The sequence below is a fragment of the Aspergillus pseudodeflectus genome (assembly GCF_044049435.1).
Source record: "Aspergillus pseudodeflectus strain CBS 756.74 chromosome Unknown BJX68scaffold_2, whole genome shotgun sequence".
Classification (NCBI taxonomy): Eukaryota; Fungi; Ascomycota; class Eurotiomycetes; order Eurotiales; family Aspergillaceae; genus Aspergillus; species Aspergillus pseudodeflectus.
In genome coordinates, this window is record NW_027263778.1 from 1430375 (window position 1) to 1456777 (window position 26403).

Sequence of the window (26403 nt, forward strand, 5' to 3'; positions counted from 1 at the left end):
CACACGGCAGATTTGGGGTTCCTGGCTTCCAACTTGGTGGAAGTTTCCCAAAGGGAACCAAAGTCCCGGGTGGGGTTGCCTTCAACACTATTGCCTCCAGAACGCGGAGTGCTCGCTTTTGTCTTCTCCGCAGCTCCCGTTGACATTGACTGCTGATCAGGGATATCACCGCGCAAGATCGGCATAGAATAACCTCTTCTGACATAAGTACCTTGTGTCCTTCCATCACAAGATGTCAAAATTTAGGAGACAACCCGAGCGTCCAACATGCTGCCACTGGTCAACCTTCGACTATGTATTCGGATCCCAATTCATAGCAAAACGACTCCTTGGGGAATCACCTCAGCCCTTGAGACGCCTTAGCTATAAATGTGTTGGTCTGATTGACGGCAGGTGGGGTTCAATTGGAGCAGGCAGTGGTACGAGGTACACGTTTTTCTTGTCGATCGCTATTCCTTTTTTCAAATCGCAACGCTCAAGGCATCATTCTCCGAAAGTCATGCTTCTTCACACCGTCTTGTAGGCGCCCCTGATCTGCACAGTAAATGTCGAGTTCGGAAGAGCGTAAAAGCCAAAAGAGATAGAAAGCCATCATGGCTGCTATATAATGCGGTCGTCAGCCCGCAGGAGCTCTCTTCTCTTCAGCCAAGTGTTCAGAGTTCTCACTCAAGTCATTCTTTCACTCATACCCACCGCAGTTCATTCCCTCACCCGAGTCTTCGTTGATTTCTTACCCTTTTCATCATCAAAATGAAGTTCACTGGAATCCTTGCCTCCCTCGCCATCGCCAGCACTGCTACTGCTGCTGCTATCCCCAACCTTGACGTTGTCAGGGTCCAGTCCACTGTCACCCGTATCGAGGGTGTCCTTGACCAGATTGATGTCTCGTCAACTCGCAGTGGCGACGCTGACCTTGCTGGTCTCACATCCCGTACGATCTCGCCTGCCCCAAAGAATAAGCCGGATTGAGTGGTGAAGCTGACTACCCTAGAACTCGGCGGTATCCACGACACCCTGAACGGCCTCGTTGCCGCTATCGTTGGCGGAGTCAACTCCAGCCCCCTTCTGCAGGGTGTCCTCGACCTTGCCGGTGGTCTCGTCACCACTGTTGTCAACGGTAAGCCCCGTAACCATGATCCATCCATATGTAGCTGGACTAACAAGCCTCAAGTCGTCGGTACGAACGAGCAGGTTCCCGACTTCGGTGTTCTCTCCAACACCCTCGTCAGCCGTGTTCAGAGCGGTGATGTCGACGCTGCTGGCCTTGAGCAGCTCCTGACCATCCTCGGCGGAGCGAGTAAGTAATATGTGAGATAACAACATAAAGTTCTTCGCTGACTGATTTTGTGCAGACGGTCTCTCCAACCTGAACACTGTTCTGTCGCAGCAGCAGTGAACGAAGCATTCCTGGCTGCTTGCGCTTCTTAACGAAAATATCGCTGGGTAGCGAAGGCGCAGGGTTGATCCCCGTGTCCATGCGGGAGAATAATCATAATACCCCATAGTACATAATTGATCAGATGAACATTGACCATAATTCTTGATTCTGTTCTCCGTAAGCTTTGCTCCGCGTCAGGCGTCCTTACTACCTAGATCAGGTCGCGCACCGCCCCCTCCTTCCTGTCTCGTTTTAGGAAAGTGCATCTCGAGGTCTTCCCTTACTCACAGGTCGAGGATGTATACCAGGAAGGAACGACCGATGCGCCCCGGGGTCGCTGTTCGTTCCTTCCTCTTACGTGTTAGGCAAGTGCCTTTCATGATTGCGCTTCCCTCATTGGTTCGGTTGGGTATGCGAGAGAAGGACTATCCAGGAGTCGAGTATGTGCTTTGTAGTAGTAGTCTCGGAGTGTAGGCAAAATTCATCATGACGAATGAAGGTGTTGTTTGGATGAGTTACGGCAGGGATAGTTAACTTAGTTATCTTGGACTGAGCCTCCGTATGCTGACTCATCGAGTATCGCACCCCCGCGCATCTTGGCCTTGGGGATAAACAATTTCTCTCCCACGAAGAAAAGATTAGAAAACCCACTACATTCAAGAGCCTGAATCTCGATTCGATTGCCCGTGTCAACACTGAATATGGCTGCCACTCAAACCACCAACTCCGAATTTCCTTACTCCCTGTAAGCTCAATTTTCCCGGCACACATCCCATGACTAACCCCGCCGACCAGCACAATCTCCCTCCCCCTCCCAAGCAACCGACTCGCCTCGTCCGCCCTCCGCGCCCTCGAAGTCGACGCCGAACTTTCTCCGCTAGTCCGGCGAGATTTCACACTAAAAAGTCCCAGTTCCCAGAATCAAGCAGACGGTGACGAAGCCAAGACTGTCCTTGAGACGACCTACAGAGCGACGACGAACCGCATGCTAAGGGTCGCCGTGAACGGCTTCATGGAGAGTCTAGGCGTTGTTCTTGGGGTTATGGAAGAATTGGATGTGGATGTTCTCGAGGAGGAGAGCAAAGAATGAGGATAAAATTGAAGGGATGGTAGAGCATGATTGAGAACGTGAAACGGCCGCGCGAGGCAGATTGTAACAGGAGATCCGTGATCCCGCATCCTGTCGTGGACTGTCGACACTGGAACAACGGGGTTAAGCATCACTTTCACCGTGTGGGCGATGACCTTAGGTGCAACGAAACTCACCCAGCGGCAATGAGAGTGGCTCAGCCGATCAACTCCCGGCATACGGAGCATTGGGCACAACTCTACACAGCCTTTTCTCAGCCTACGAATCTCGGATCGATCTTCAAGCTCAGGCTTAAGAACCTTTGTACTTATCAGCATGCGAAGGAATCACCCCCATTTCTGGTGACATGGTCTACCGCTAGAGCAAGGCTGACGCTACTTCCGAGGCATTGGCATAGATTGCGGAAGAACCTCAAAGCGGTTTTTTGACACTTGTTTTCGGAGCCTGTCAACCTGGTACTTTACGTCTCACACATCAGTCGACTAGGTGGAGAGGAAACTGTGGTTTCGTACGTCGACCTCACAGCAATTATCTTGGTGAAAAGTATACCGAATCTATCTGGTCTATACGAACGGAACGTGTCAAGCTGGCTGCGCCCAAGACTTCCGCCTCCTCCAAATTTAACGTGTTTTCTGCTTATCATTGTATGCTGCTATCCCTCACCGTGACAAGCCCGTAAAGCTAGCGACTAGCTCGGCTTCTTTCTGCAGAACTGAGCTTCGGACAGTCCGGAACCCGGGTCCCCGGTATACTGGGCCAAGTATTTGGAATTATGAAGAGAACCGTTGAATTGTAGCTATGTATGGAGTCGTAGCCGCGATACGTATACGGAACGCCACCCAATCACACCCTTCAAGAACAAAAGCACACGAAATCTTATCTAAGACAATGAAGTCATCGAGTTTCCAAATCACATTCTGGAATCCTCAAAGAGCCAGGAGTCTCGACTATGAGCGCTGACAAACGTGCAGTGAACCCCAGGCCAAGGCCCAGCGATGCCGCTCGGCTGTGCTTCCATCCGGCAGAGCGCCCCTCACAAGCTTCCTAATCAGTAAAGCGAAAAGTCGCCATCTGCCAACGGCGCCGCTTTCTGGACGTTTCCAAGTTCCTTCTTTCCCTCCCGCGAACCTCGGCGCTAGCGACAGTGAAACGTTCATGCCTATTTCCCCTGCAGGTTATTCTCGTGGCTTGTCGTTGATTAATCCTCCGAGATTATTACTCAGAGGCGGGATTCGGATACAAAAGGCGCCTCGTCCCTGTGCCACACCTCCTGCCATTTTTCTTCGTCCTACACCACCACGACTTTTCCCACAAGCCACCAAGTTCGAGCTTCGACCTCAATTCAGATCACTACACAGCAAATCGTACACCATGTCTTCCGCGACTACATTCTACGACTTCGAGCCTGTCGACAGTACGTCCTTTCCCTTCCCCTCACCTCATCACATCACCCCATTCAATGTTTAAGAAACTAATTATCTCTTTTGCTTCTACCAACAGAGAAAGGCGCAACCTACCCTCTCACAGACCTCAAAGGCAAAGTCGTGCTCGTCGTCAACACCGCCTCGAAATGCGGCTTCACTCCTCAATTCAAAGGCCTCGAGAACCTCTACCAATCGCTCAAGTCCAAGTACGGCGACGATTTCCTCATCCTCGGATTTCCCTGCAACCAGTTCGGGAGCCAAGACCCCGGCTCCAATGATGAGATTCAGGAATTCTGCCAGATCAACTACGGCGTTACCTTCCCTGTTCTCGGAAAGACGGAAGTGAATGGTGGAAATGCGTCGCCGCTTTGGACCTGGCTCAAAGAGTCGCAGCCCGGCCTGCTGGGGCTCAAGAGGATCAAGTGGAACTTTGAGAAGTTCTTGATCTCAGCTGACGGCAAGGTTGTTGGACGTTGGGCTAGTACCACTAAACCGGAGTCGTTGGAGGCAACCATTGTCAAGGAGATTGAAAAGGCAAAGAAGGAGGGAACTTTGGCATCAGCTGTGAATACTACTACAGAGGGAGAGCCGGCTGCTGAAGAGAGCGCGAAGCTAGCGTAACCTCATCCAGCCATTTCTTTTCGTCCGTGTTATGGTTTATGATACCTATTTTTGTTTTGTGTCTCGCTCTTGCATCTTCCCTAATTGTTGGGAAGCCACCCTCTGGCTCTTCTTTGGTGTCGTGGCCAAATTATCATAATATCCACTACTGCAATGCATAATAATCATCTGCTATCAGGCGCTCTTGCCTTTGGGAATCAAATTGCGCAGCGAGAGGTCGTAGACCACGTCCTCTACCTTCTTGACCTGTACCATTCTCAGCGCTGACCTTTTTATTCCATGCAACTCAAGTAATTGAGAAACTTACGCTGTACTTGATTCCATCGCTTCGCTTCCGCAGGATATCGTTCTTCAAATTCAGCAATTGAAATCCGGAGAACAGCTCCTTGATGAAATTGCTGATCTGTGTCGGACGTTCAAAGTCGCCAAGGGTAACGGAGTTGACAGCGAGGCGGGCCTAAAAGTAGATTGGGGTTTAAGCAAAATATCACGAAAAGAGGTAGGGTGGAAAACCTACCAGCTCTTCAACCATGGAGATAAGCGCAAGAAGGTACTCCTCCAGCGTGAGATGGAATGCATCTTCCTCTTTTAGGTTCACGGGGACTGTACATGTCAGCATAGTGAAATGAGAACGGGAGAAATCCGAACTATCAAGAAACTTTCCAACCTCCTCCATCGTCAGAAACGCAGCAGAGCTGGTAGTCTTGTACTCCTGCAGCCCGCCTAGCCAGGCACACAGTTCGATAGACGAGACCTAATCAACAACTGTTAGTTTATTGGCAGACAGTATGGCAACATCAAAGTTTGCATCATCGTATCGACTTACAAGATTCTGGAGTTCTCGGGACCACAGCCCGTTATATTTGTAGAATGGATGCTTATCCGCCACGCCCTTCAGACGGAAGACTTCCTCTTTCTGCGCGAGGATCTCCTTCGTAGCATCTTCGAGAACGGGCTTCACTGCTCAGATTAGCACTCAAATGCGGCTGTAAGAATTCAAGTAGTAATAGGAAGGTAAACTTACACTGTTCCGCGGGTGTAGAGTGAGCTCGGGAAAGGGTAGCTTGTGTGGATCGGCCTGGGGGAAGGAAAGTCGCTTTGCGTCAGCTTTTCTCCTTCTGGCTGGTTAAGATAGACATAGAGGTGAGACCTTTCCGGGCAAGAGTTTGCACGATCTCATGAAGTTCCTGTAATGCGGTCAGTCGTTGATTCATTATGTTGTTGCGCTGTGTTTTGTTGGCAGGACGTACATCTCTGACGGCAGCCTCCTCGTCAATCTTCGTCTGAAGACTTTCGAAAATGGCGCGATCAATCATTTTGCGTATGAGGGTTCGCTTTCTCTCGGAATTGATGTATTTGTGCAATATTGATGCAGTGTTGCGGCAGTGATGAATGAAAGTTACGTCAAGAGAAACAATTGATTGTGGGGCTTTCCGTTATTGTGCCTGAGGTGTGGATCTGATCGTCCACTGGACACCCTTTGAGAAGGAGCATAGTACACCCAGCCCTTGTTTCTTTACCACAGCATAGTCAAGAGCTCAGGAGAATACCCTGGCCATTCTCCTAACTAAGAAATAATTGCAGATTTTGTGAAGCGGGTCCATTCATTTCTATATCGATTTCATATCTCTGAAGCGTCATAAATCATAAAAGCGAGCACTGACAGGAACAACCTCTGTATCAAACACCGACCCACAAGACATCACCAAGATTTAATGCAGCCTCCCTCATCCTCATTTCAAAGTAGCTCCATTATGTGTCAGCGTTGTCTCGGCCCTCCTATTGCGTGCTCAGGCTCAGGCTCAAGCTTCAGCTACGAGGTTCGAAAGACCAAGTAATCGGTACCCTTCGCAACAAGCTTCCGTACGCTAATTTTGAGGGAAGCTCGAGAATCAACGAGCGGGAGAGGCCTGGAGCGTCACCGAGTGGAAATAAGGCCACCGATAGAGACCCTCAGTACCGGTACCTCGTAGAGTAATCTGTAGAGTCATCAGCATTACGGCCCAGCAACAATTCAAAGCACAAGAGGAGCTCAAACTCACCCTTTGGACTCACAACAAGACCGCGGCCTTTGCGCGCGCCCTTGTAGATCGTCTCGATGATATCAATCAACTCCTGCTTATCCTCAAGCACCCAGTTCAACTTGTTGTTGTTACCAGTGCCGAAATCACACATGATGTGCTTATTTCGAAAGAAAAACATGATTGTCATTGGGTCGAAGAGTTCGTACATGGTGTTGAACTCGGGTACCTCGTCGATGTCGCAGAGGTAGATTACGGCAAAGTCTAAGGTTTAATGAGTACATTTTCCATCCTCCATAAAAACAGAGCTTTTCATGATGATGAAAGGCAAGAAAACATGTTTCTGACTTACTCTTCACTCGTTCAGCGAGCTTGAATAGAACTTCGTCCTGGCGCATGCCTGGTGAGTAGATGTTAGTGGCACGCCATGGCTATTGCGCAAAGAGATGGAAACCTACAGTCAACATCATGATCCCGACCGAATCTGATGACCTGTTTCAATTTTCAACGATTAGAGGTGTTCTTGTTATGATGGCGGAGTTGGTATGCGCACCACTAGTCTATCCTCCTCTGAGAGGATGGCTTGATCAACGTGCCATGCTGTGCGCAAATGGGGGAGAACAACGGAGCCCATGGTGAGGAGTTAGGATGATGGAGGACTTTCTTAGAAATCAGTATTCCTAAGGTTGAAGGAGGCTTCGTCGTCAATCAGGAACATTTATTTGGGTCACGTGAGTCGTCCCATGACAGCCCAAAGCGGTGAGTATGATCTTCCAGAAAATTCTGCCAGAAAAAGAGCTTCATCTACTAGGATGATCTAGTTAACTATGATGTACAACGTTTATCATAAATTTCCTTGAGCGCTGCCTTGTATTGCCATGATTGTTTCTCTACTAGCTGCCTTATAATATGACTACTCTGCAATGCTCCGATATTCGTTCTCTTTTGAAGTTGAGGTGCCAATCAGTGTCCTTCTGCGAATGCCCGCTTGATTACTGTACCTATAACCAGTCCCGTCCTTCCGCGCCTGATCAGTATCTCTCTCAATAAGCAGTAAAGCTACGTCGATGTGTCCGAAATAGAATTCTTCACTTGAGTGTCGATGCCAAAGTAAGATGCAAGAGGCAAATGGCCGTCTCGAGCCGGAGGTATGGCCACGTTCTAGCGAAACACGCCTTCAGTCTCGTGCTGGAGTGATGATGGTTTTAGATGAGTATTGGGGTCGATTGGCCTATAAAATCAAAGACCTAGGGAGATCTAGAGGACGCGGATCTTTTCAGGCCACCGGATTCGAACGGTTAAACCGCACAGCTTCGCCCTGAAGCGACGAATGCTGGCTGGGAGACGAAGCCGAATCATCATTGTGGAAGGAGTATCGCGCGACGGCCGAAAACAGCCTTTTCCCAGGTTTCCGAGGCCGAGCGATCACATAACGTCCGACGAATTGCATGATGCTGCTGGATGAGATTGCCGAGATTGTCGTGTGAGATCTTGAGCCGTGGTGGAGGTTTCCCTGTCTTTGGACTTGGTGGGGGCCTCCTGACCTTGGGGTCGAGAACCCTTCCACCCGCGTTCCGCTACTTTCTGCTCCCAAACTTTCAGACTCCTGGCATGGCGATATCATATGGAGTTTGTCATTGATGCCTTCAGTTTCGCTCTCCTCGATTTCCGTGCGAGAGCATATTCTCGTGATGTGACGCCTTTTCATCCTTGAACTGACAGTCCCCCTAACGATGGCGTCAGCCGCCGCCTCAATCGGGTCGCTCCCAAATGAGCTTCTAGACGAGATCATCCTTCTTCTTTCGACACCTCCTCCATCCTCGTACAGGCTACACCGACCTCCGAGCGTTAACATAACGAAGTCGGGAACCCGCAACCTCAAAAACCTGTCCCTCACATGTTCTCGCCTCCATGACCTTGTCCGACCTCGCCTGTTCTCGCACGGTTGCTTCAAGCTAAGGGACCTGGATAGATACCTTGCGTTTGTCTCATCGGAACTGTACCGCTATGTGATATCTGTGGTGGTAAAAGGAGACTCTCTTTCGGATGATTATGAGGGTTTCGGGCCATTTTGGTGGCGGCGCCTGTTACACTCCGTTCGGCCGCTACACTTCACGATAATTGCGCCGCCATCGTTCATAAAGGGGATGCTAGGGATGCAAATTCCCGAGGAGCATGGCTGGGCTTTTGAGATACCGCTTCAGCTTCTACAGCTGAATTGTGACGGACGAGGTCCGACGCCTGCACCGGCTGCGCAAGTCAACGAGCAGTCTACTCTTCTAGACTGTCTGCCGTGGTCATCCATGTTTTTCAATGAATCCTCCTCACTCAAAGCTTACAATCACTACGAGTACTTTCTATATCAAGTCCCTTCCTTATTCCATCGCTGGAGCTCATTGGTATCCGCCAAATCTCGGCCTCATCGACCGCGTCTATCCTTCTCGTTGGAGAATCTGACGTCTTTCACCTATGTGGCCGTCTTTCCTTTTTACAACCATGTTCAACTCGTGTTAGATGCCGTGGAACTGATGACCAACCTTCGCTCCTTGAGCATACAGTTAGGCCCTTCTCGAAATGACAGGGTGACAGAGCTTGAGCAGCGAGGCTCAATGGACCCTAGTGATCCTTGGATGGAGCTTGCGACAGGATACTCACTGATTGCAAACGCAGTCAGAGGTCTAGGAAGAACGAGCCGCCTCTCCAGGTTCACAGCTTGTGACTACCAAATGGAAGCCGTTCGGGCTGAGATAGATGTGATACTCGGGGATATTCTTTGCGATGGTCCATGGACGCACAATGGACATGGCACTTGGATCAAAAATATGGTCCAGGACTCAAACGTGGAGAGTGAATGAGCACGTAACCGCAGTAAATATCCACACCTAATGCTGCCACAATGTACCGCGTTCTGTTTAGCCATGACACCTAATTACCTAATTACCCAATACTATCAGTATCGTCGATGTGTATATCTCCCCCTGATAGCTTTCTCTACTAGTAGTACTATCTTTGAACTACAAAAGACACGGAGACCATGTTTGAAATTTCTCCATGACAACAAATTGATGCCTAAATCCTCAGGCTACAAGGTCTGTTTTATCACGAGTGTCACCTTTCAGCTTGAAGGTTTCTCATACTCACCTCCCTCAGGACATCATCGGCGGAAGTATGTGCCATGCGATGAATTCTTCAATTACTGTGGATACTGGTCATCCTCTTCCAGCTTGATTGTCTGTTGGGATAAAAATCTAGACGAGCAAGTTTCCGAGGCCTCCACCACGCGTCTATAGCGCCTCTCCGATATAATGCCTACGACTACATCTAACATCGAACCGGCAGGCCCTGTGCTAGCTCATTCCTTAATCTCATCATCGGCATCATTCGCCGCGAACAGGGATGCTTCGTTCTTAGAATCCAGAGACCCAGACCCAAGCACATCAGAGGCATGGAATCTCAAGCTCGATATTGCACAGGGCTTACACTCCTCCTCCAACATCTTTCGCCCAGGAACAGTGGTCGCATTCTCGAGGCTACGAGGGAGACTTCCAAACGACAACGATGACGAGTTCGTAGGCGAGGTATGCATCAGATCTTACGACTCGCCTCCTGTCAGCATCGATTGTATTGCAAACGACTACTAACCACACTTTCAGCTCCCCCGACGCCTTCTGACAGACTGGCTCCGGCGTACTCCTTCCACTATCGGTACACCAAAATCTCAAAACAGGACGTTCATAATCCATCCTGCAAATCTAACCATCTTCTCGCCCGAGAAACTTCTCGCCTCACTACTATCCAACCAACAACCCCCTCTCTCACGCGCACAAGCGATTTCACACCTTGACTCTGTTCAGCTTTTCCCGGTATTCGACTTTGCTGCCGCCTTACAGGCTATTGACGAAGTCTCTGACATCCTACGCAAGACATGGGAAGCTCACCAACCCCAAGACGATCATGACCACGAGCATGGAAATGAGAATCAGCACAGCACTCCACCGGACACCGGCCACTCAATGACCCTCATAGTCGCCGGTCTCGACACGCTCACGGAGGCTGTGATCCGAGCGTCGAACGCCATGAGGGGCACGGCCGTCTTGAGCAGTGCGCTGCGGACATCAACCCAGCTATCCCGTATGCATCGGCCCTACCTGTCGATCCTATTTGTGAACACAAGCGGTGTTGGGCCGATAGTCCGTGATAACTCTGAAGGAAGGCTGCCACAGAGTCAGAGGGATCCCGGATCCCACCAAGCTCCGGATGATGGGCTTCAGTCGATGTTTTCCGTAACGGATGCGCCTCTCTTTCCGAGCCTGTTAATGCGCACGCTTGACCAAGGTATTGACACACATCTTTTGATGTCGAATACAAGGAACGTTCCTGTGGTCGAGGTGATTAAGGATCGGGTGGGTAGTGGTGTTGGGAAATGGTGTACGTGGAGCAGTACTAGGACATAAGTTTACTCAGTTTCGAAGACATCAGTGAAGGCACGACGCCGCCGGACGCACTGCACGAGGCACCCGGCGATATACTTTATTATACACGTTATCTATGACGAAAGAAATATGGGTTCTTATATTCCTGTCACCAGCCAGAATACGCCATCCTTATGCAACCAGTGATCAAACCAAACATTAAGCAAACCCAACGCCGAAATGCAATCCTTTCTCTCCCGGAAAGAATGGTATCAGAATCGACCAGAAGACACTAAATCCGGACCAAACAATAAGCATCCGGGGAACAAAAAAAAGTGCAGAAAGCAATGCCTGAGGAGCACAAACAGATAGCTTTTAGTGGCCATTTTGCATGTTTCCGTTCTCAGCCCACATTCTGAGAACGGCTCTTTCCACCACCCCTTTGGCCTCTCTTTCGCACTCTGCGAGGTCATCGACAAGCGTTACTTCTTCAAACGCAGCGTCCTGTTGTTGGACCTTAAGCCATTGCTTGTGCCTCTCGCATCGTTTCTTGGTGCAGACTCCTCGGGTAAGTCCCGCAAACTCGTGGGCATTATCGTCCTCCATATTCGTGTCGCCATCAGCGTCAGTGCCGGGGTAGCTTGAAGCAAGCGCTTCAGGCGTGCCCTCCTCTAACGCCTTTCTGCCTGTGTCCGACAGCCTCCATTCGTCGAATTCGTCGTCAGCCCAAGCCAGTCTTGTATCAAAGCCGCAAATATCTTTCCATCCACCTTTGGGATCCTTTTTCTTCAAGACCTCGAGAATGCTCTTCGATCTCTGACGGACAAGGGTGAGGAAGTTACTGCGTGCTTCTAGCATATCTCTGCGATGGAATAAGTCATCACGCCGCTTGCGCAGCTTTTCGAGTTTCTCCGCCTCGTCAGGCGAGTAATCAAGGCCATCGACGCCAACATCTAGACCGAGCTTCTTGACTGACTTCGTTTCCGCATCGTCATTTTCTTCTTCCGGTAGAGGCGCGACAATGTGTGCGCCTAGTTTGCGAAATTCGGCCGCTGACACGACTCCCATTATGACAGCTGTAAGGTCCCCGGCAGTGAGAACCCCGCCTCTGCTTCCAAGGTCTGCCATATTGTCATCTCCTTCATCTTCAATATGGGATCCCTCAAACTCGCTATCATCATCCCTAGGATTAAGGAATCCATTGAAAGCCGCCCTGCGAATAAACTTTGGCTTCGCTAGCTGAGAGGATAAATTAAGGTGTTGGGTTTTTTGGCGCATAAACTCCAGCCCGTGCTCGTCGGAGCAGTACTTGCTGAGGTTTCTCTTGTCGAAGCGACAAGGCTTACGGCACTCTTTCAGCCTGCACATTGGCTTCCAGATAGTCCATCCATGCCCTTGCGCTTTGCAGTTAGGGCCTGTCGCTTCATTAGCAAAAGAGGGTGAGGCATTCGTTTTATAGGACCCACATATGTATTTCTCAATAAGTTCGGCGTCTCGGGGGTCAATGTTGACGCATTTTCCATGGTACCAATCGTCGCAAACGCCATCACAGGCGATCATCCAAGTGTGGTTGTCGGGCTTTCGACAAATACAGAAGGTTTCGTTGCTGTCGGAATCGTCCTCGTCGTCTTCCTCCTCCTCCTCTTGCTCCTCTGGTTCCTGTTGGTCCTCCTTCAATGCGGCTTTTTTAGTGCCTTTCTTCTTGCTTTCAGGCGCCGGCGAGTTTGCCAACGACGCAGAGCCCCCTTTTTTCATCCCAGGTGCCTTGCTAGGACGGGAAGGTAATGGTGTCTGGGACCGGCGACTGCCCACGCTCTCGTTATCCTGGTCATCAAGCTTCCGTTTTTTGGGCGCAGGCTTTCTTCCGATACCTTTCTTTGTTGCTGCGGGAGCGGCCCGTTTGGCTGGGCCTTTCGTGGAGTTAGCTGGTGAAGACCGGTCTAATGACGATGCCCTTGAGTTCCCTTGGTTCTTGAGGCTGGCAACCTTCTTGGGGGTTGGATGCTCCTCGGGCAAATCTGTGCCGCCAAGATGCGGTGGCACTGGCTTGATATCCGCTTCAGCATTGAGAGGGACTCCATCCAAGTCCATATTTTGGGGTTCAGCCTTCACTGAGGAAGCAGGTGCGCTGTGCTCCTCGGTAGAAGTAACTGCCGCCACAGGCTCCTGGAGACCTTTGTAAAGGTCGTCCCACGGGTCGAGATCCTCAAGGCTGGCCCCCAGCTCCTTTATTGAAGCAATCTGCGGAACCCGTACTCCCCGATGTACTTTGCTTGCTCGCTGAAAACCAAAGTAACCGCTATCTCGCCAACCAGTCAGACCGACTACCTTGTCATTGTTCACGATAACGTTTGAAAGAAGCATATTATTGTGAACGAATAAAAAGTTCTCTGACGCTTCGGCCTCCTTGAATAGCGTTTTTTGTTCCAGCCCTACGAGATCGGAAGGGTTTTGCGGATTGAGTTTGCTGCAGAGGTAGGACGGGTGTTGCGGGGGAGTATCGATCGTACTGAGTCGTTCCGATACACGACGACATTGCTGTTTCAACGTCTCAACCTGCTCGGCTGCAAGGTACTTCCACGCAACATCAAGAGAAACGCCAGGGATTCTAGCCTCCACCGTCACATTCTTCCCTGCTACCGTGCCGCAAAAATAGATTGTTGGTACAGCAACTCCCATCTCTCTCAGTATATCCTCTGCTTTTCTTGACGCGCTCAGCTCATTCTCATTCAGAGATGAGAACCGTTCAGCTGCCGCACCGATTGACTCTTCGTGGTCGACTCTGATGATTATGCTGCCAGCAGCATACACTTGCCTCCCACCCGGCACATGCAGTGAGTTTTCCGGTGTCCATAAAGTCTTCACGGTGTCTTCCCAGTACTGTTTCGCTTCTGCGTCCGGTCCGCACCAATCAGTGTAACGAGGTGCAAAATCATCATCTCGCGGCTTATAGCGACCGTAGTGCGCACTGCGCCGCCGAAAGGGATCATCTTCGGGTAGGCGTTCGGGATCAGTCTCATAAGGATTGGAGACATCTACCTTGTATTCAGATGAGCCGTCGGCCTGGCCATCTGCCGGCACGGTTGTATCCGAAGCCATCGCAAAGCAGGTTCCCTGCGAATCAATCGCCCAGTGCGTACACCACTCTCCTCAGTGAAAGACGCCGCAAACAAGCCGACGAGGAAATCAAATTATCGAGATCAGAAACAATTATGGCAGCTCGTATTGGAGCGTTGAGAATCAGATCTTGTTTGTCACTCCGATCACATGCGCTTCGCGCATCCTTGACGGCCAGCGTAGGGATAGTGAGGTCTCGAAAGCGGTATCAACCGGAGATGTCGTTGGAAATCGGCAGAGAGTATTAGGAAGATCCAGAGTTTGGTATCCTATCGCAAATATCAACCACAGCGACGAGTGGCGTGGGAAGACTGATCCGACGGGATGCGGAGCTGGCGCGAATTTCAGCTGCGAGACCCCGAAAGCGACACCGGAGCTCTGATCTCAGGGGGTTAGAGAGGTGGCTAGGTGTGAGTGAGAAACGTGCAAAGTCTTCTGGAAATATAGATTTCGTGAGTTCGAGCCGCTTTCAAAGGATTCAAGGCTTGCTCAAACCTACACGTGGAGAGGAAATTTGCGCGGTCTCTGGCGCGGAGTTTGGGATAAGGGCGACAAAAATTGATACCTTGTTTATCGGGCAGGATGGCAGAATGTCAGAGGCGGTGAGGGGGACCTGTGCCACTCTTTCCCGATTCGTCTACTATTGTTGCTCCTACGATCGTCGCTCTTGATGGCTCTACCATGGGGTCTATGCTAAAGATTGCGCATTATATTGTGGCCCGCGAACATCTCTCGCAGCGGCTATTGCTTTTGGCCTAATATTTCATGAATGGGCTCTTCCAATTCTCCGAGGCGAAGAGTAGGATGTTTTGGCGGCTGAGCTTCGGTCTTCATTAGATCAAGCTCAGTCACTCAAAACATCCCGAGACCTTCTATCCCAATTGCAAACATTCTGTCAAAGCTTTTACTAACATTATGTCCCATTCCTGCATACATCAGACACTCAGCTGTGATCTATAACCGTGTCCATGTGGTAACAGTTCTTTGTCGTACCAGCTTGTTGTTGGTCGATGTTATAGGCCAAGATTTCCCCCACGAAACAGCCACCAAACATGCGGCTGCGTCAGCTGTCAAAGCACGTCTACACCCTACCGCGTTGGAAGGTGGAGATGAGGTAGTGATGGCGCTGATGCTTGAGCTTCAGGCTGAGACTCTGAGAGCCTCTTATCAAACCGATTCTATGTTCTGCTTGTACTACCAAAGCTTACTTCTCTAGGAAATAATATGCTGTCTTGACTCTCCCTGAAACGCGTAAGTGACAATATCAGTCGGGTGCACAATGCACAGGCCTCTTTCTGTACGTCTGGGGTGCAGCTTTCGACTATGAAACAACCCCACGTTATGAGATGCGAAGGAATCCTTTGAAGGATGATCTTGCCTGTGTATAGCAAACATATATCGCCAGGTCTTCGTCGATTCCACAAATCTTGCGAGGCCATTCATCGCGAACTATAGCCGTTTCGATCCATGACATCATCACCTGATCTGATAAGCTGAAACCCAACAGGCACCATCCTTGCCCATGGTCGGCATAGAGATGTCGTCTTGAACACGGCGAACAACCTGACAGATCCCCGACAGCGCTAGGTCTGATCGAGTTCTAGAGTCCGACACCGGTGAGCGGCCCCCAAATCCGATCCCTCCACGAGAGGACTAAGCCTTTTAGTGTGAATGGACTGGCGCACGGGATTGGCCCAATACCGCCTGGCTGCTTATCCCATGCGAGCGAGAATAAGAATAATGAACGAGGGTGTTGCCTTCGAGAAAATCCCAGAATCCTTGGTGATAGGAGGAGAACTCCGAGAAGCAGCGGCTGGATGATGGCCCGCAGTGGGACAATATACTTCGATGTCGCGGTGGAGGCGCACCCACGGTTCCAATTTCTTGGTTCTCTGGATGAAGTTTTTCCCTCCAAAGCGCCAAAGCGTCAGAGTGAATAATAATAATGGTGGGTTCAGCCTTAAAAGCGAGATTATCTCATCAAGAATCCCCTCCACAGCCTAGGAACAGAGTACTGCTGTCGCTTTAGCCTTTTATCGCCGCGACAGCTCGTATTCCAAGTCTGTTTCTCTCACCCACCTTCCTTTCTCCCTTTGCTTGCTTATATCTCCGATGCTCCATCTCCAACCTCCGCCTCGCAGGTCGCGAACGCCCGACGGTTTTTAGCTCGAGCTAGTCGCATCAAGTCCTCCTCCGTCACCGATCTTCGTTCTCTTCTTGAAAATTCCGCTGCTTATTCTTGACTCATCCAACCCTGCGTCAGACGGACATTTTCCTGCTATTCCCGCCGCCGTCGGATCTATCCTCGCCTCGTTCGACTTTTCTCTAGCAAGCTGATCTTACCAAAAACAAGACAGGAAGAAAAGAATTTGAAGTTTCTTTCTTTCGTCCCCTTGTCCATTTTCCGCTCACTGTGCCTTCCATGACTCGGTAAGATCCGTCAAATCCACTTTTGGTGGAGGTGCCAGAACGGTCGATTCGCTGCGCACTGCAGCCTTCTCATATACACCCCTGATCCAACACCCTCGCTCGCATTTCCAGTGCTTCCATCTCGTGCCTCCCTCCCGAACGGTATATCCTTGTATGTTACGGCTTTGGTACACTTAAGCCCTCCATGGCGACTTCAACTTCGTCTTTTCTCGCCGACAATGCGGGCGACGAGGATCCTACACCAGACTCGAGCCTTTATGCCGCCGACGAGGGCGAATTCTCGATAACACCCCCTCAAAACTTCTCACAAGACCTCTCTGCAGGAGATGCTGCGCCCGATGCCAAGGTTAAAGCCCCGCTTCCCATGCAAAAACGGCGCAGGGTGACCCGTGCATGCGATGAATGCCGGCGCAAGAAAATCAAATGCGACGGAAAGCAACCCTGCACTCATTGCACTGTCTACAGCTATGGTGAGTGCTATACAATTTTCTAAAATTCGCTTGCATGGCTAACTTAGCCATTCTTTCTAGAATGTACCTACGATCAGCCCTCGAATCGACGCCGCAACCCCGCACCGCAGTATGTCGAAGCGCTGGAGAACCGGTTGCACAAGGCCGAGGCCCTCCTGCATGTCGTTCTTCCCGATCTTAATCTCGATGACCCCCAATTCGATGTGCATGCAACCGAGCAGTTATTACAAGCAATCAAACGAGAAAAGCTGCAGCAACAGCCTTCAGCCCAGCCTCCGCCTCCGCCGCAACCTTCGGACACAAACGGCTCCGCGGATGCTTCGGGCCCGGACGGCGCGGGGGCTGACGAGTCCTTACTCGAGTCAATGGTCGACAATACTGGATGTCTCGACCTAGACGACCAGGGTCACTGGGATTACCACGGTCATACGTCCGGTATCATTTTCCTTCGTCGGTTGCGAAAGCAGCTCGGCGTTCACCAGCAGCCAGGGACGGCGGAGATACCCCTGCGCACACGGCCCGGCCTGCAGCAGTTCCTCGAGAGCCCCAAGTCCATGTCCGAATCTCCGCAGGAACCATCCTTGCCTCCGACACACGATTTGCCACCCCGCGACGTTGCACGACGTTTGTGTCACAACGCCATAGAGGATGGCTGTTCGATTATACGTTTCGTGCATGAGCCGTCGTTTTATGCGATGTTCGATCGAATCTACGATACCCCTCCCGAGCAATTCACGAATGAAGAAAACTCCTTCCTGCCACTACTCTACATTGTCATGTCCGTCGGCTGTCTATTTTCCGACGATGGGGCTGGGACCCTTGACGTCTGTGGGTATGAAAGTGCGATAGGTCAAGGGTAGGCTACCCGCTTCTAGAAACATCCCTCAGCTAACGGGCATAGATTTCAATATTTTAAAGCTGGTCGACAGTTGTTGGAGATTACTGATTGCCGCGACCTTACATCGTTACAGGCAATTTGCTTCATGGTGTTGTTTCTGCAATCATCCGCAAAGCTAAGCACCTGCTATTCATATGTCGGAATCGCCTTGCGCTCTGCCTTACGACTAGGCCTACACCGTTCAGTAGCTGCGGATTTCAACCCCATTGAGCGCGAACTCCGCAAACGCATATTCTGGGTCATTCGAAAAATGGATGTCTACGTGAGTACGCTGCTCGGTCTTCCACAGATGCTCAGCGATGACGACATCGACCAAGAGTATCCGATGCCGGTTGATGGAGAGTTTATCACCGTAGACGGAATTCTGCCGACCCCGGAAGGTCGGATACATGCAATGCATGGTGCTAATGCTCACACCCGACTGTCCAACATCATCCTGAAGATCGTGAAATACATTTACCCTCTCAAAACTGCTCAGCAGCGGTCAAAGTCGGACCAACGCTATGTCGTGAGCCATTCCAAGATTCGGGAGATTGAGCGAGACCTGCAAAGTTGGATGGAGGAGCTCCCACCTGCCTTGCGACCGGGAACCGAAGTATCCCCCCAAATCGAGCGGTAAGTCATCCATCCTTCTCTGATTTGCTATCAGGTCTCTAATTGTGCAGGATACGGCAACTTTTGCGTATCAGCTATGCCCACGCGCAAATGGTCATGTACCGACCTTTTCTTCACTACGTCTCCAGCGGCTCCCAAGCGCGAGGCGTCGACAGGCGGTCTTATGCCTGTGCCGCTGCTTGTGTGAGTGTATCGCGGAATATCGTTCATATCACCACCGGAATGCATAAGAAGGGGCTTCTTAACGGGTCTTTTTGGTTTACCATGTACACCACTTACTTTGCGATCTTGTCGTTGCTTTTCTTCGTTCTCGAGAATCCCGATTCGCCAACGGCCAAAGACGGTGTCCTCAAGGACGCTATGGAAGGTAAAAACACTCTTGCTGGGCTTGCAAAAAAGAGCCTTGCGGCCGATCGTTGCTCGCAAAGCCTCAACAGCCTTTTCAAGAATCTGCCTGAACTACTTAAGAACCGACAGAGCTCAAAGGTTCAGGTCAATTTGAAGCGCCCAGCCCCGTCCAATAATCAACCAACTCGCGCACCCGAGTTGAAACCCCCTCAGCGGGCAAGTACTTTCCCGATTCAATTGCTTACCCGGCCTTCCAAGCTGGAGGCCAGCAATATTCCCAAGAGCCTGGATGACCACCACGCACCGCGCTCCCCAGCACCAAAAGCGCGAGGTAGCCATCTGCCCACCTGGGTGAAATCACCTGCTGAAGCTCCTTCGAGTGCGGCCTCGACGCCACCCGGTTCCGCCGCACCACCAGATCTCGCACCCACCTCGTCCAGTACACCAGCAATGTCACAGGTTCTCCCTATCAGGGAGCCTGCTACAGGGCAATTCAACGCTCAGCAAATGCCCAATACCACTGGCTTTCCTGACCTTATGCCTATCATGTTCCCATCAGGTGACCCGTTTGCGTATCCCGCTCAACCCATGTCAACGCTGGAAGACGACCACTTCCGTTTTGACGAGCCTGGCTTGACCACTACAGCGCCGTTTACTACAGGAATTCCGACAACTGCGGACCAAAACATTGGCCCTATGAACCTCAGTAGGGCCCAGATTGACAGCCTTGCGGGGTTCCCCATGTTCCAAAGCGGGTCCCAGTCAAGCATGAGTGCGGCACTCTCGGGTCAGCTTTCAGGGTCGCAAGCTTCGCAGCTCCAGTCTCCCGCATCGCATGGGTCCACGCCCGGTGAGGCCGTCAACAGCCCAGATCTTGTGTCGATACCGAATCAGAATTTCATCTGGCAAGGCTACGGGTTCGACCAACAGCCAAACTTTGCACCTGACGCGTCCGGAATGCAGCAGATGCCGACAGGGAATGAGCATAATTTTGGCATGGCGCTGGACGACAGCGGCTTCAATGTGGGTCTCGATCTTCCGGGTGTGCCGCTGGACGACATCTTCGGTAACCAAGACGTGAAGCAAGGGCTCCCTAATGACGAATGGATCCAATGGATGAACATTGGGTAGGCTGCGCCTGCATTACGAGAATAAGAATATCTAATGAACTGCATGCACGGATGATATCAGGCGGCGTTAGGGACAAAATACCAAAACCTTTCTATATTCGCATGTTTATATTTCTGATCTAACCATCTATATAACCAAATCTGAAACCTTGTGTACACCGATTAACCAGACCACACCAAATGCCTGATATGCCAGATCACCACCTCCCTGTCGGCGGCTGATACCAACTCCAAATGTTCAGCCCAACCTTCTCCCCCTGCTCCACCGGAAACGCCGCATGCCACGTCTCCGGATACCCACTCCCATCTGCCCTCAGATTCTCCCAGAACACCGCATTACCCTTAATCGGCTTGAACGTCACACCTTCCCTCCCCTCTTCTTGCTCACAATCCACAAATTCGCACCACCGCTTATCCCTCGGCCTCCTCAACCGCGGGAAATTCGTTCCACCCCCCTTGCACTCCGCCTTGAGATACACCATGAACGTACTAAGCCTGTCACCGCCGCGGCCCTTTGCCGTCCCCGCCCAGTCATAGTGGTGCGTGTAGTGGCCTGACACATTGTACCGCTGCGCCCACATGCGCTCGATGTACAGGTATGGTTTCCAGCCCTGGAATGCGCGTGCGCGGGACTCGATGCAGCGGACGACGCTGTCGCGCGGGAGAAGGGCGCGGTCGGAAAGGCGCTTTGTTGGGTCGGAGGCGTTGGCTTGGGAGGAGGAGTATACGGGGGAGGGGGTGTAGTTGGGGAGGCTATTGCCGGTTTGTCAGTCGCTTTGGGCCGTGACTCACGATAGGACAGGGGTAAAAGGGAGGTAGAGGCGTGGAAGATACCTGACATTGATTAAGTGATCCGCCTCTTGCCCTGAAAGGAATCCCTCGATGTATACAACGAGCGGGTTATACGAGAAGATGTGCGTGCGGTACATATCGCTCCCTAGCTCGCATACAATGGTCTCCCCATCCTCAAGACTCAGCAGCTCCGGGTTCAATTGCAACGAGGTATCCTCCTCCTCCTCCAGGTCCCCTCCCTTTCCCCCATTATCAAAGTACGCCGCATCGCGAATATCCCTAGGCGCGGATAAGCCCGGATCAGAAGGGAAGAACTGTCGGAGAAGCGGGGCGATGATGAGAAAGTATAGCGGGATAAGGTAAAAGACGGAGGAGAGACTGAAATTGATCGAATTCAGATTCGGCATCTCTCCTCGTATGGTTTCTTTTTTCTTTACGTTTTCTTCTCTAGGGTTCGCATGTGATTGGACTGGTGTCAGGATCGGAGGCCTGCGCCCGGGGATCCTGGGCCTTAGTGCATCTGATAAGGTCAGGTGAGGACAGGCTAGGCTAGAGTGGGTTAGTAGTATTCTGTATCGTACCTACCTGGGTGCTCCGGCTCGGACTCCGCAACCGGAGGAGGTTCATTTAGAATACTCCTCGATGGTATGCGTCGCTATGGTGGTAACCCAAATGAATACATGCTCTTTCCTGATATTTAGTAGTGGTCATTATATCATACCAGTCGAGAGTATGTGTACTATGTACCTGTGTTTTCGGTGGGTATTCCATATAGTGTCTGCAGATATATATATCGAGTAACAGATATTACCTATCAGGATGGGTTTGGGGACGTGGAGATGATGATTTGCAAATGGAATTAAAGCAGATACGGAAGCTGTATCTTACGAGAAAGGCCAATAAATATTGAGCATTCGGACTAGTCTTCTTCGTAGTCACTGTTGTTTATTATCACTACCCGGGGTGTCGAAGACTCCCATTTTCGGTAATGCAGAACGACGAACAGTTGGTGTTGGCTTGTGCTTCCTCCGTCCAGAGAACTGGAGCACTTCTGGGGGCTACATCTCACAGGTGGAATGAAAACTGACTAGTTGGCAATTCACCTACCACCAGCGAACGGACCCGCGCTAGGGGCTGTAACGCAGGAATGGGCGCTGTCATGACCTAATGAGGTGAGTCCTTATCGGTGTTATGATATTTGGAGGCATCGCCTTGACCATACTTGACTTGAAACCAAACGTCGAGACCCCTCGAAGCGCCCTCGTTATGCCTCGAGTTGGTTGTTCTGTGATATGAATTGTTATTTGACATGGGTGCAGGCCAATCGGGTGCACATTTTCCCAACACAACAGAACACCGGTTACTAGGCATGAGCCCGGCGGCTAAACTGAGGAGTTTTTGGAAATTTGGTTCCAAAGAGCTGGACGATGGAGAAGAGGGGTTACCCGAAAACGAAGAGACCACGCTCGATTTCACGTCTTGCTTGTTGCTCTACTGTCATTGAGATATCTGTACCGGCCCCGGTTTTCGTTTCTGACGCTTCCATTCAATCTTCACAAGGACGTTGAAATCGAAGCAGGGAACGCCATGTGGTCGGAGAATAGTGACTAAATCTTAGTGTGCTCGTACGATCTTGGTAAGGCTGAGCCCACGCAAGTGTTGCTCTCGTTCGGAGTTGTTGCTGTCACGCAAAACGTGCAAGATGTCATGGCGTAAACGTTCTTGTAACAACGACCGTCACATATACGTAGTCGCTCCGCGGCCCAGGGGAATGTCGAGCAGAACGATCTTAGCCGACATCATACCTGGGAAGAATGAGGGCGATGCGCTGATCATGGCCTCTGAGCAAGCACGACAGACACGAGACATATCCCAAGAGCACTAGGTGTTGTCCGCTGGTAGCTGCTTCGGGAAAACTGGGCGAGAATTCACCGATAAGAGTCTGGAAGAGCTGAGTGTGGCCAGCAGACCATCCAAGCAGTCATTTCGGAACCTCGTGCAACATTCTTATCACGGCACCCCACATGACATGACTGGCCTTGAATTCTTGAACAACGCAGCCAGACTATGCCCTTGTGGTCTGTTGCTGTTTCATGAGGTGTTGACTGTGGCCAGGAAATGAGGCTGGTAAGCAAAGAATTGACCGTTCAGGGTGGCCGGCTGAGGTGCGCTCATCTTGAGTCTGTCTGATTCGTACAACAAAGCGCGAGTCCAGAACCGGCGCGACCCTGACCAGGGATCCTGTACACCGCAGAAATACGAGCAGGCAGCATTATTCAGAAGGCCACTGGGAATTGGCAGTGTTGCCAAGCGAAGATGTCATGACTGTCTGACTAACGGTGCCCTCCAAGGCGAGGGGCTTCCAAGACTTTGACCAAGGCTCGCTTCCAAGACTCTCCCACGGAGCGGGATTGCACGCGCCAAGAGTAACATCGTGCGTGGAGAAGGAGGCAAAACGGGGGTACTTCTCTTGATCCTCAACAATCCAATAACCGGGGAAGACGTACATTCGACAACCAACGGGGAGTTTGAAATTAGCCAGAGAAATGGGCGAAACTCGGCAAAACGAGGGATTATTCTCAGGAAATTGGAGGCCTGACTAATCATCGCCTGTTTCCAGTGACATGGAGGGTTGAGAACTTGAGGGTGTCTGGCTACTGGTATTTTACCGTAATATTTCTCCGGAGCTTTGCCCATCCGACGGTAACCAAGGGCAAAAGGGGTCCGCGGCCCCCAGGGCCACCCATGCCAGTGATGCTTCCACCGTCGCTCTGGCGCTCGAAAACGGAGTCAAAAAAAAAGAAAGCAAAGTCGGATAGTCAGACACCTTTATCAAGATGCCCGCTGATCCAATTCTTAAAAATAGGATGCGCCTGCATGGAGGTGTAACCTGAAGCGAGTCAGGTCGCTCGAAGCGAAAGTTACAGTAAGATACCAGAAGCACAACGCCACAGCCCCGCACAGCTCTTGGCCCGGCCTTGAGGGTCTTGGGTTCTTGGACACTCTTGGTTGCTCTTGTCCCTGTCCTCCGCCGGGCTGTGCAAGCGGCCTTTTCTGGGCAAGTCTCGGCTCGCTGAGTCCGCACTGCACAAGACCCCAAGCCATTCCCCCTCTCTAGCCACTCCAAGACTTCCTCTCTTCCCCTTTTCTTGTCCTGTTGCCCGTCTTATTACTTGGCCCCCTTCCCCCCTTCCCGTCTCGCCTTTCCCCCTTCTCTTTCTCTCTTCCCCATTTCGCTGACCGGCTGTACATCTGTTTTGGCACGCGTCGCCCTGGTTGACAACCTGATTGTGATCTGTCACGTACACGTTTGACGCTCTAACCATCGCATATCTGGCCTGAATTACCCTGAATCCCTGTTTTCTCGAGAAATATCCTCTTCTTTCGACTATTTGAGTCGATATCCCTTCCGCCGACTCCCAAGAAAAGGACAAGAAGTTTTTTCTTGGCAATGTCGGAAGCCCAAGACACCACCACACCTGCGACAACGGCCGCTCCTGTAGCTGCGCCAGCGCCGCAGGAACAACAACCTGCTCCCCAGCCTGCTGCTCAGGTCTCGTCGGTCGTGACGCCGTCGGTGACTGCAACGGCGGCTGCTGCCACTGCCGCTGTGGCCAGCCCACCTGTCAACGGCACCGCTACTTCTCCTGCACCTGCGTCCTCATCAGCCCCGGCTGTTCGTCCTAGTGAAGAACTCACTTGCATGTGGCAAGGATGCACTGAAAAGCTGCCCACCCCGGAATCGCTCTACGTAAGTTGGCTCCTACGCACTTATGATTACAGTCGCGTCACGCGCGCGGCAAAGTAAAACGAGTGTAACTAATGCCGTCTCCCACAGGAGCATGTGTGCGAGCGCCATGTCGGCCGAAAGAGCACGAACAACCTAAACTTGACTTGCCAATGGGGCAGCTGCCGCACTACTACCGTCAAGCGTGATCACATAACCTCCCACATTCGCGTCCACGTCCCTCTCAAGCCACACAAGTGTGATTTCTGCGGAAAGGCCTTTAAGCGCCCACAGGATCTGAAGAAGCATGTCAAGACCCATGCTGACGACTCCGTCCTGGTACGCTCGCCGGAACCCGGTTCTCGAAACCCCGACATCATGTTTGGAGGAGCTGCCAAGGGTATGCATTAGAATTCCTCCCCACGTCTTCCCAGAGAATTAACCTTAACCCAGGAGGCTATGCTGCAGCTGCTCACTACTTTGAGCCCTCGCTGAACGCCGTCCCTAGCCAGGGCTATCCTCATGGCCCTCCCCAGTATTACCAGGCTCATCACCCGCCCCAGGCACCTAACCCATCTTATGGCAACGTCTACTATGCCCTGAACACTGGACCTGAGCCTGGCCACGCATCGTACGAATCGAAGAAGCGTGGTTACGATGCCCTGAATGAATTCTTCGGAGATCTCAAGCGCCGGCAATTTGATCCAAACTCGTACGCTGCTGTGGGCCAGCGCCTGCTTAGCCTGCAAAATCTCTCCCTACCTGTTTTGACAACTGCGCCTCTTCCCGAGTATCAGCCAATGCCTGCTCCAGTGGCAGTCGCTGGCGGTCATTACGGTGGCGGCCACCATGCTGCACCTGCATACCATCTCCCACCCATGACCAACGTGCGAACTAAGAGTGATCTCATCAACATCGACCAGTTTCTGCAACAGATGCAAGAAACTATCTATGAGAATGATGATCACGTTGCCGCTGCTGGAGTTGCTCAGCCTGGTGCCCACTACGTTCACGGAGCCATGAGCTACCGCACCACGCACTCTCCTCCAACACAACTTCCTTCCACCCACGCCACAGCGCCTGCCACTGCTGCTCCTATCCTTACAAACACATCTGCCCACTCTCCTTCTGCCAGCACCCCTGCTCTGACACCGCCATCAAGTGCGCAGTCTTACACGTCGGGTCGCTCGCCCATCTCGCTACCGTCTGCACACCGTGTTTCGCCACCCCATGAAAGCGGTGCTGGCATGTACCCTCGCCTTCCCTCGGCAACTGACGGTATTGCGGCTGGCTACCCGGCCACCTCAAGTGCCGCCCCACCTTCCACCCTTGGCGGCATCTTTGACCATGACGAGCGCCGCAGGTACACTGGAGGTACCTTGCAGCGAGCGCGTCCCGCTTCTCGGGCCGCCTCTGAGTCGATGGACCTTAGCGATGACAAAGAGTCGGGCGAGCGTACCCCCAAGCAGATCTCAGCTAGTCTCATCGACCCAGCTCTTCACGGATCTGGGTCTCCCCGTGACGACGAAGCAACCATGCGGACTGCTCAAGCTGCTACTGAAGTGGCTGAGCGGACTGACGTCCAGTCACAATGGGTTGAAAAGGCCCGGCTCATCGAATATCTGCGTAAATATATCGCCGATCGCCTGGAGCGGGGCGAGTTCGATGAGCTCGAGGACGGCAGTATCCCGCACTCCCCAGTGTCGAAAGCGAATGACCGGATGGAGGGAGTAGAGACTACATCGCCTCTTCCTCGCCCAGAACGGTCACACACGCCCATACTCAAGAGCGACGGAGGAGACACTGTCATGTATCCGACGCTCCGAGGGTTGGACGAGGACGGAGATTCTAAGATGCCTAGCTAGTGGGGTATATTTGTGTGGTCTTCTCTGTCTCTGCTTAGCTTGTTATTCCCCGCTCATTTCATCTC

At 51.7% G+C, this 26403-nt stretch overlaps 11 protein-coding genes across 11 annotated transcripts; 7 read left to right on the forward strand and 4 right to left on the reverse strand.

Annotated features, from left to right (window-relative positions):
* Window positions 1–636: 636 nt before the first annotated feature.
* BJX68DRAFT_88374 (uncharacterized protein) lies at window positions 637–1536 on the forward strand. The gene is made up of 4 exons (XM_071049931.1): window positions 637–931; window positions 992–1117; window positions 1172–1297; window positions 1353–1536. The coding sequence occupies exons 1-4, from the start codon at window positions 751–753 to the stop codon at window positions 1394–1396; spliced, it is 477 nt and encodes a 158-aa protein (XP_070905260.1). The 5' UTR covers window positions 637–750; the 3' UTR covers window positions 1397–1536.
* Window positions 1537–2079: 543 nt separating this feature from the next.
* BJX68DRAFT_261501 (CTAG/PCC1 family protein) lies at window positions 2080–2468 on the forward strand (the record flags this gene model as incomplete). Its single annotated transcript, XM_071044158.1, has 2 exons — window positions 2080–2123; window positions 2174–2468. The coding sequence occupies 2 exons, from the start codon at window positions 2080–2082 to the stop codon at window positions 2466–2468; spliced, it is 339 nt and encodes a 112-aa protein (XP_070905261.1).
* A 1371-nt stretch (window positions 2469–3839) lies between these two features.
* On the forward strand, window positions 3840–4513 carry BJX68DRAFT_252163 (glutathione peroxidase; the record flags this gene model as incomplete). Its single annotated transcript, XM_071042502.1, has 2 exons — window positions 3840–3882; window positions 3969–4513. The coding sequence occupies 2 exons, from the start codon at window positions 3840–3842 to the stop codon at window positions 4511–4513; spliced, it is 588 nt and encodes a 195-aa protein (XP_070905262.1).
* A 34-nt stretch (window positions 4514–4547) lies between these two features.
* Window positions 4548–5897, reverse strand: BJX68DRAFT_88401 (translin). The gene is made up of 8 exons (XM_071049932.1): window positions 5764–5897; window positions 5664–5700; window positions 5538–5591; window positions 5340–5473; window positions 5162–5267; window positions 5031–5116; window positions 4821–4970; window positions 4548–4759 (listed from the first exon to the last, which is right to left on the reverse strand). The coding sequence occupies exons 1-8, from the start codon at window positions 5827–5829 to the stop codon at window positions 4688–4690; spliced, it is 705 nt and encodes a 234-aa protein (XP_070905263.1). The 5' UTR covers window positions 5830–5897; the 3' UTR covers window positions 4548–4687.
* Window positions 5898–6098: 201 nt separating this feature from the next.
* On the reverse strand, window positions 6099–7321 carry BJX68DRAFT_225636 (DIM1 family thioredoxin-like protein). The gene is made up of 5 exons (XM_071038405.1): window positions 7088–7321; window positions 6993–7026; window positions 6887–6934; window positions 6556–6798; window positions 6099–6492 (listed from the first exon to the last, which is right to left on the reverse strand). The coding sequence occupies exons 1-5, from the start codon at window positions 7166–7168 to the stop codon at window positions 6467–6469; spliced, it is 432 nt and encodes a 143-aa protein (XP_070905264.1). The 5' UTR covers window positions 7169–7321; the 3' UTR covers window positions 6099–6466.
* Window positions 7322–8061: 740 nt separating this feature from the next.
* Window positions 8062–9505, forward strand: BJX68DRAFT_88498 (F-box domain protein). The gene has a single exon (XM_071049933.1). The coding sequence runs from the start codon at window positions 8268–8270 to the stop codon at window positions 9387–9389; it is 1122 nt and encodes a 373-aa protein (XP_070905265.1). The 5' UTR covers window positions 8062–8267; the 3' UTR covers window positions 9390–9505.
* Window positions 9506–9683: 178 nt separating this feature from the next.
* BJX68DRAFT_88501 (uncharacterized protein) lies at window positions 9684–11155 on the forward strand. Its single transcript, XM_071049934.1, has 2 exons — window positions 9684–10112; window positions 10188–11155. Exons 1-2 carry the CDS (start codon window positions 9840–9842, stop codon window positions 10986–10988), a joined length of 1074 nt encoding a protein of 357 aa, XP_070905266.1. The 5' UTR covers window positions 9684–9839; the 3' UTR covers window positions 10989–11155.
* A 166-nt stretch (window positions 11156–11321) lies between these two features.
* BJX68DRAFT_261507 (putative PHD transcription factor) lies at window positions 11322–14045 on the reverse strand (the record flags this gene model as incomplete). Its single annotated transcript, XM_071044159.1, has 2 exons — window positions 11322–12361; window positions 12413–14045. 2 exons carry the CDS (start codon window positions 14043–14045, stop codon window positions 11322–11324), a joined length of 2673 nt encoding a protein of 890 aa, XP_070905267.1.
* A 2461-nt stretch (window positions 14046–16506) lies between these two features.
* BJX68DRAFT_88520 (putative C6 transcription factor (Mut3)) lies at window positions 16507–20124 on the forward strand. Its single transcript, XM_071049935.1, has 4 exons — window positions 16507–16963; window positions 17024–17819; window positions 17865–18476; window positions 18527–20124. Exons 1-4 carry the CDS (start codon window positions 16678–16680, stop codon window positions 19953–19955), a joined length of 3123 nt encoding a protein of 1040 aa, XP_070905268.1. The 5' UTR covers window positions 16507–16677; the 3' UTR covers window positions 19956–20124.
* Window positions 20098–21322, reverse strand: BJX68DRAFT_225648 (oxidoreductase, 2OG-Fe(II) oxygenase family). The gene is made up of 2 exons (XM_071038406.1): window positions 20789–21322; window positions 20098–20707 (listed from the first exon to the last, which is right to left on the reverse strand). The coding sequence occupies exons 1-2, from the start codon at window positions 21151–21153 to the stop codon at window positions 20152–20154; spliced, it is 921 nt and encodes a 306-aa protein (XP_070905269.1). The 5' UTR covers window positions 21154–21322; the 3' UTR covers window positions 20098–20151.
* A 2875-nt stretch (window positions 21323–24197) lies between these two features.
* Window positions 24198–26338, forward strand: pacC (putative C2H2 transcription factor PacC; the record flags this gene model as incomplete). Its single annotated transcript, XM_071044160.1, has 3 exons — window positions 24198–24497; window positions 24585–24873; window positions 24927–26338. 3 exons carry the CDS (start codon window positions 24198–24200, stop codon window positions 26336–26338), a joined length of 2001 nt encoding a protein of 666 aa, XP_070905270.1.
* Between the last annotated feature and the right edge of the window lie 65 nt (window positions 26339–26403).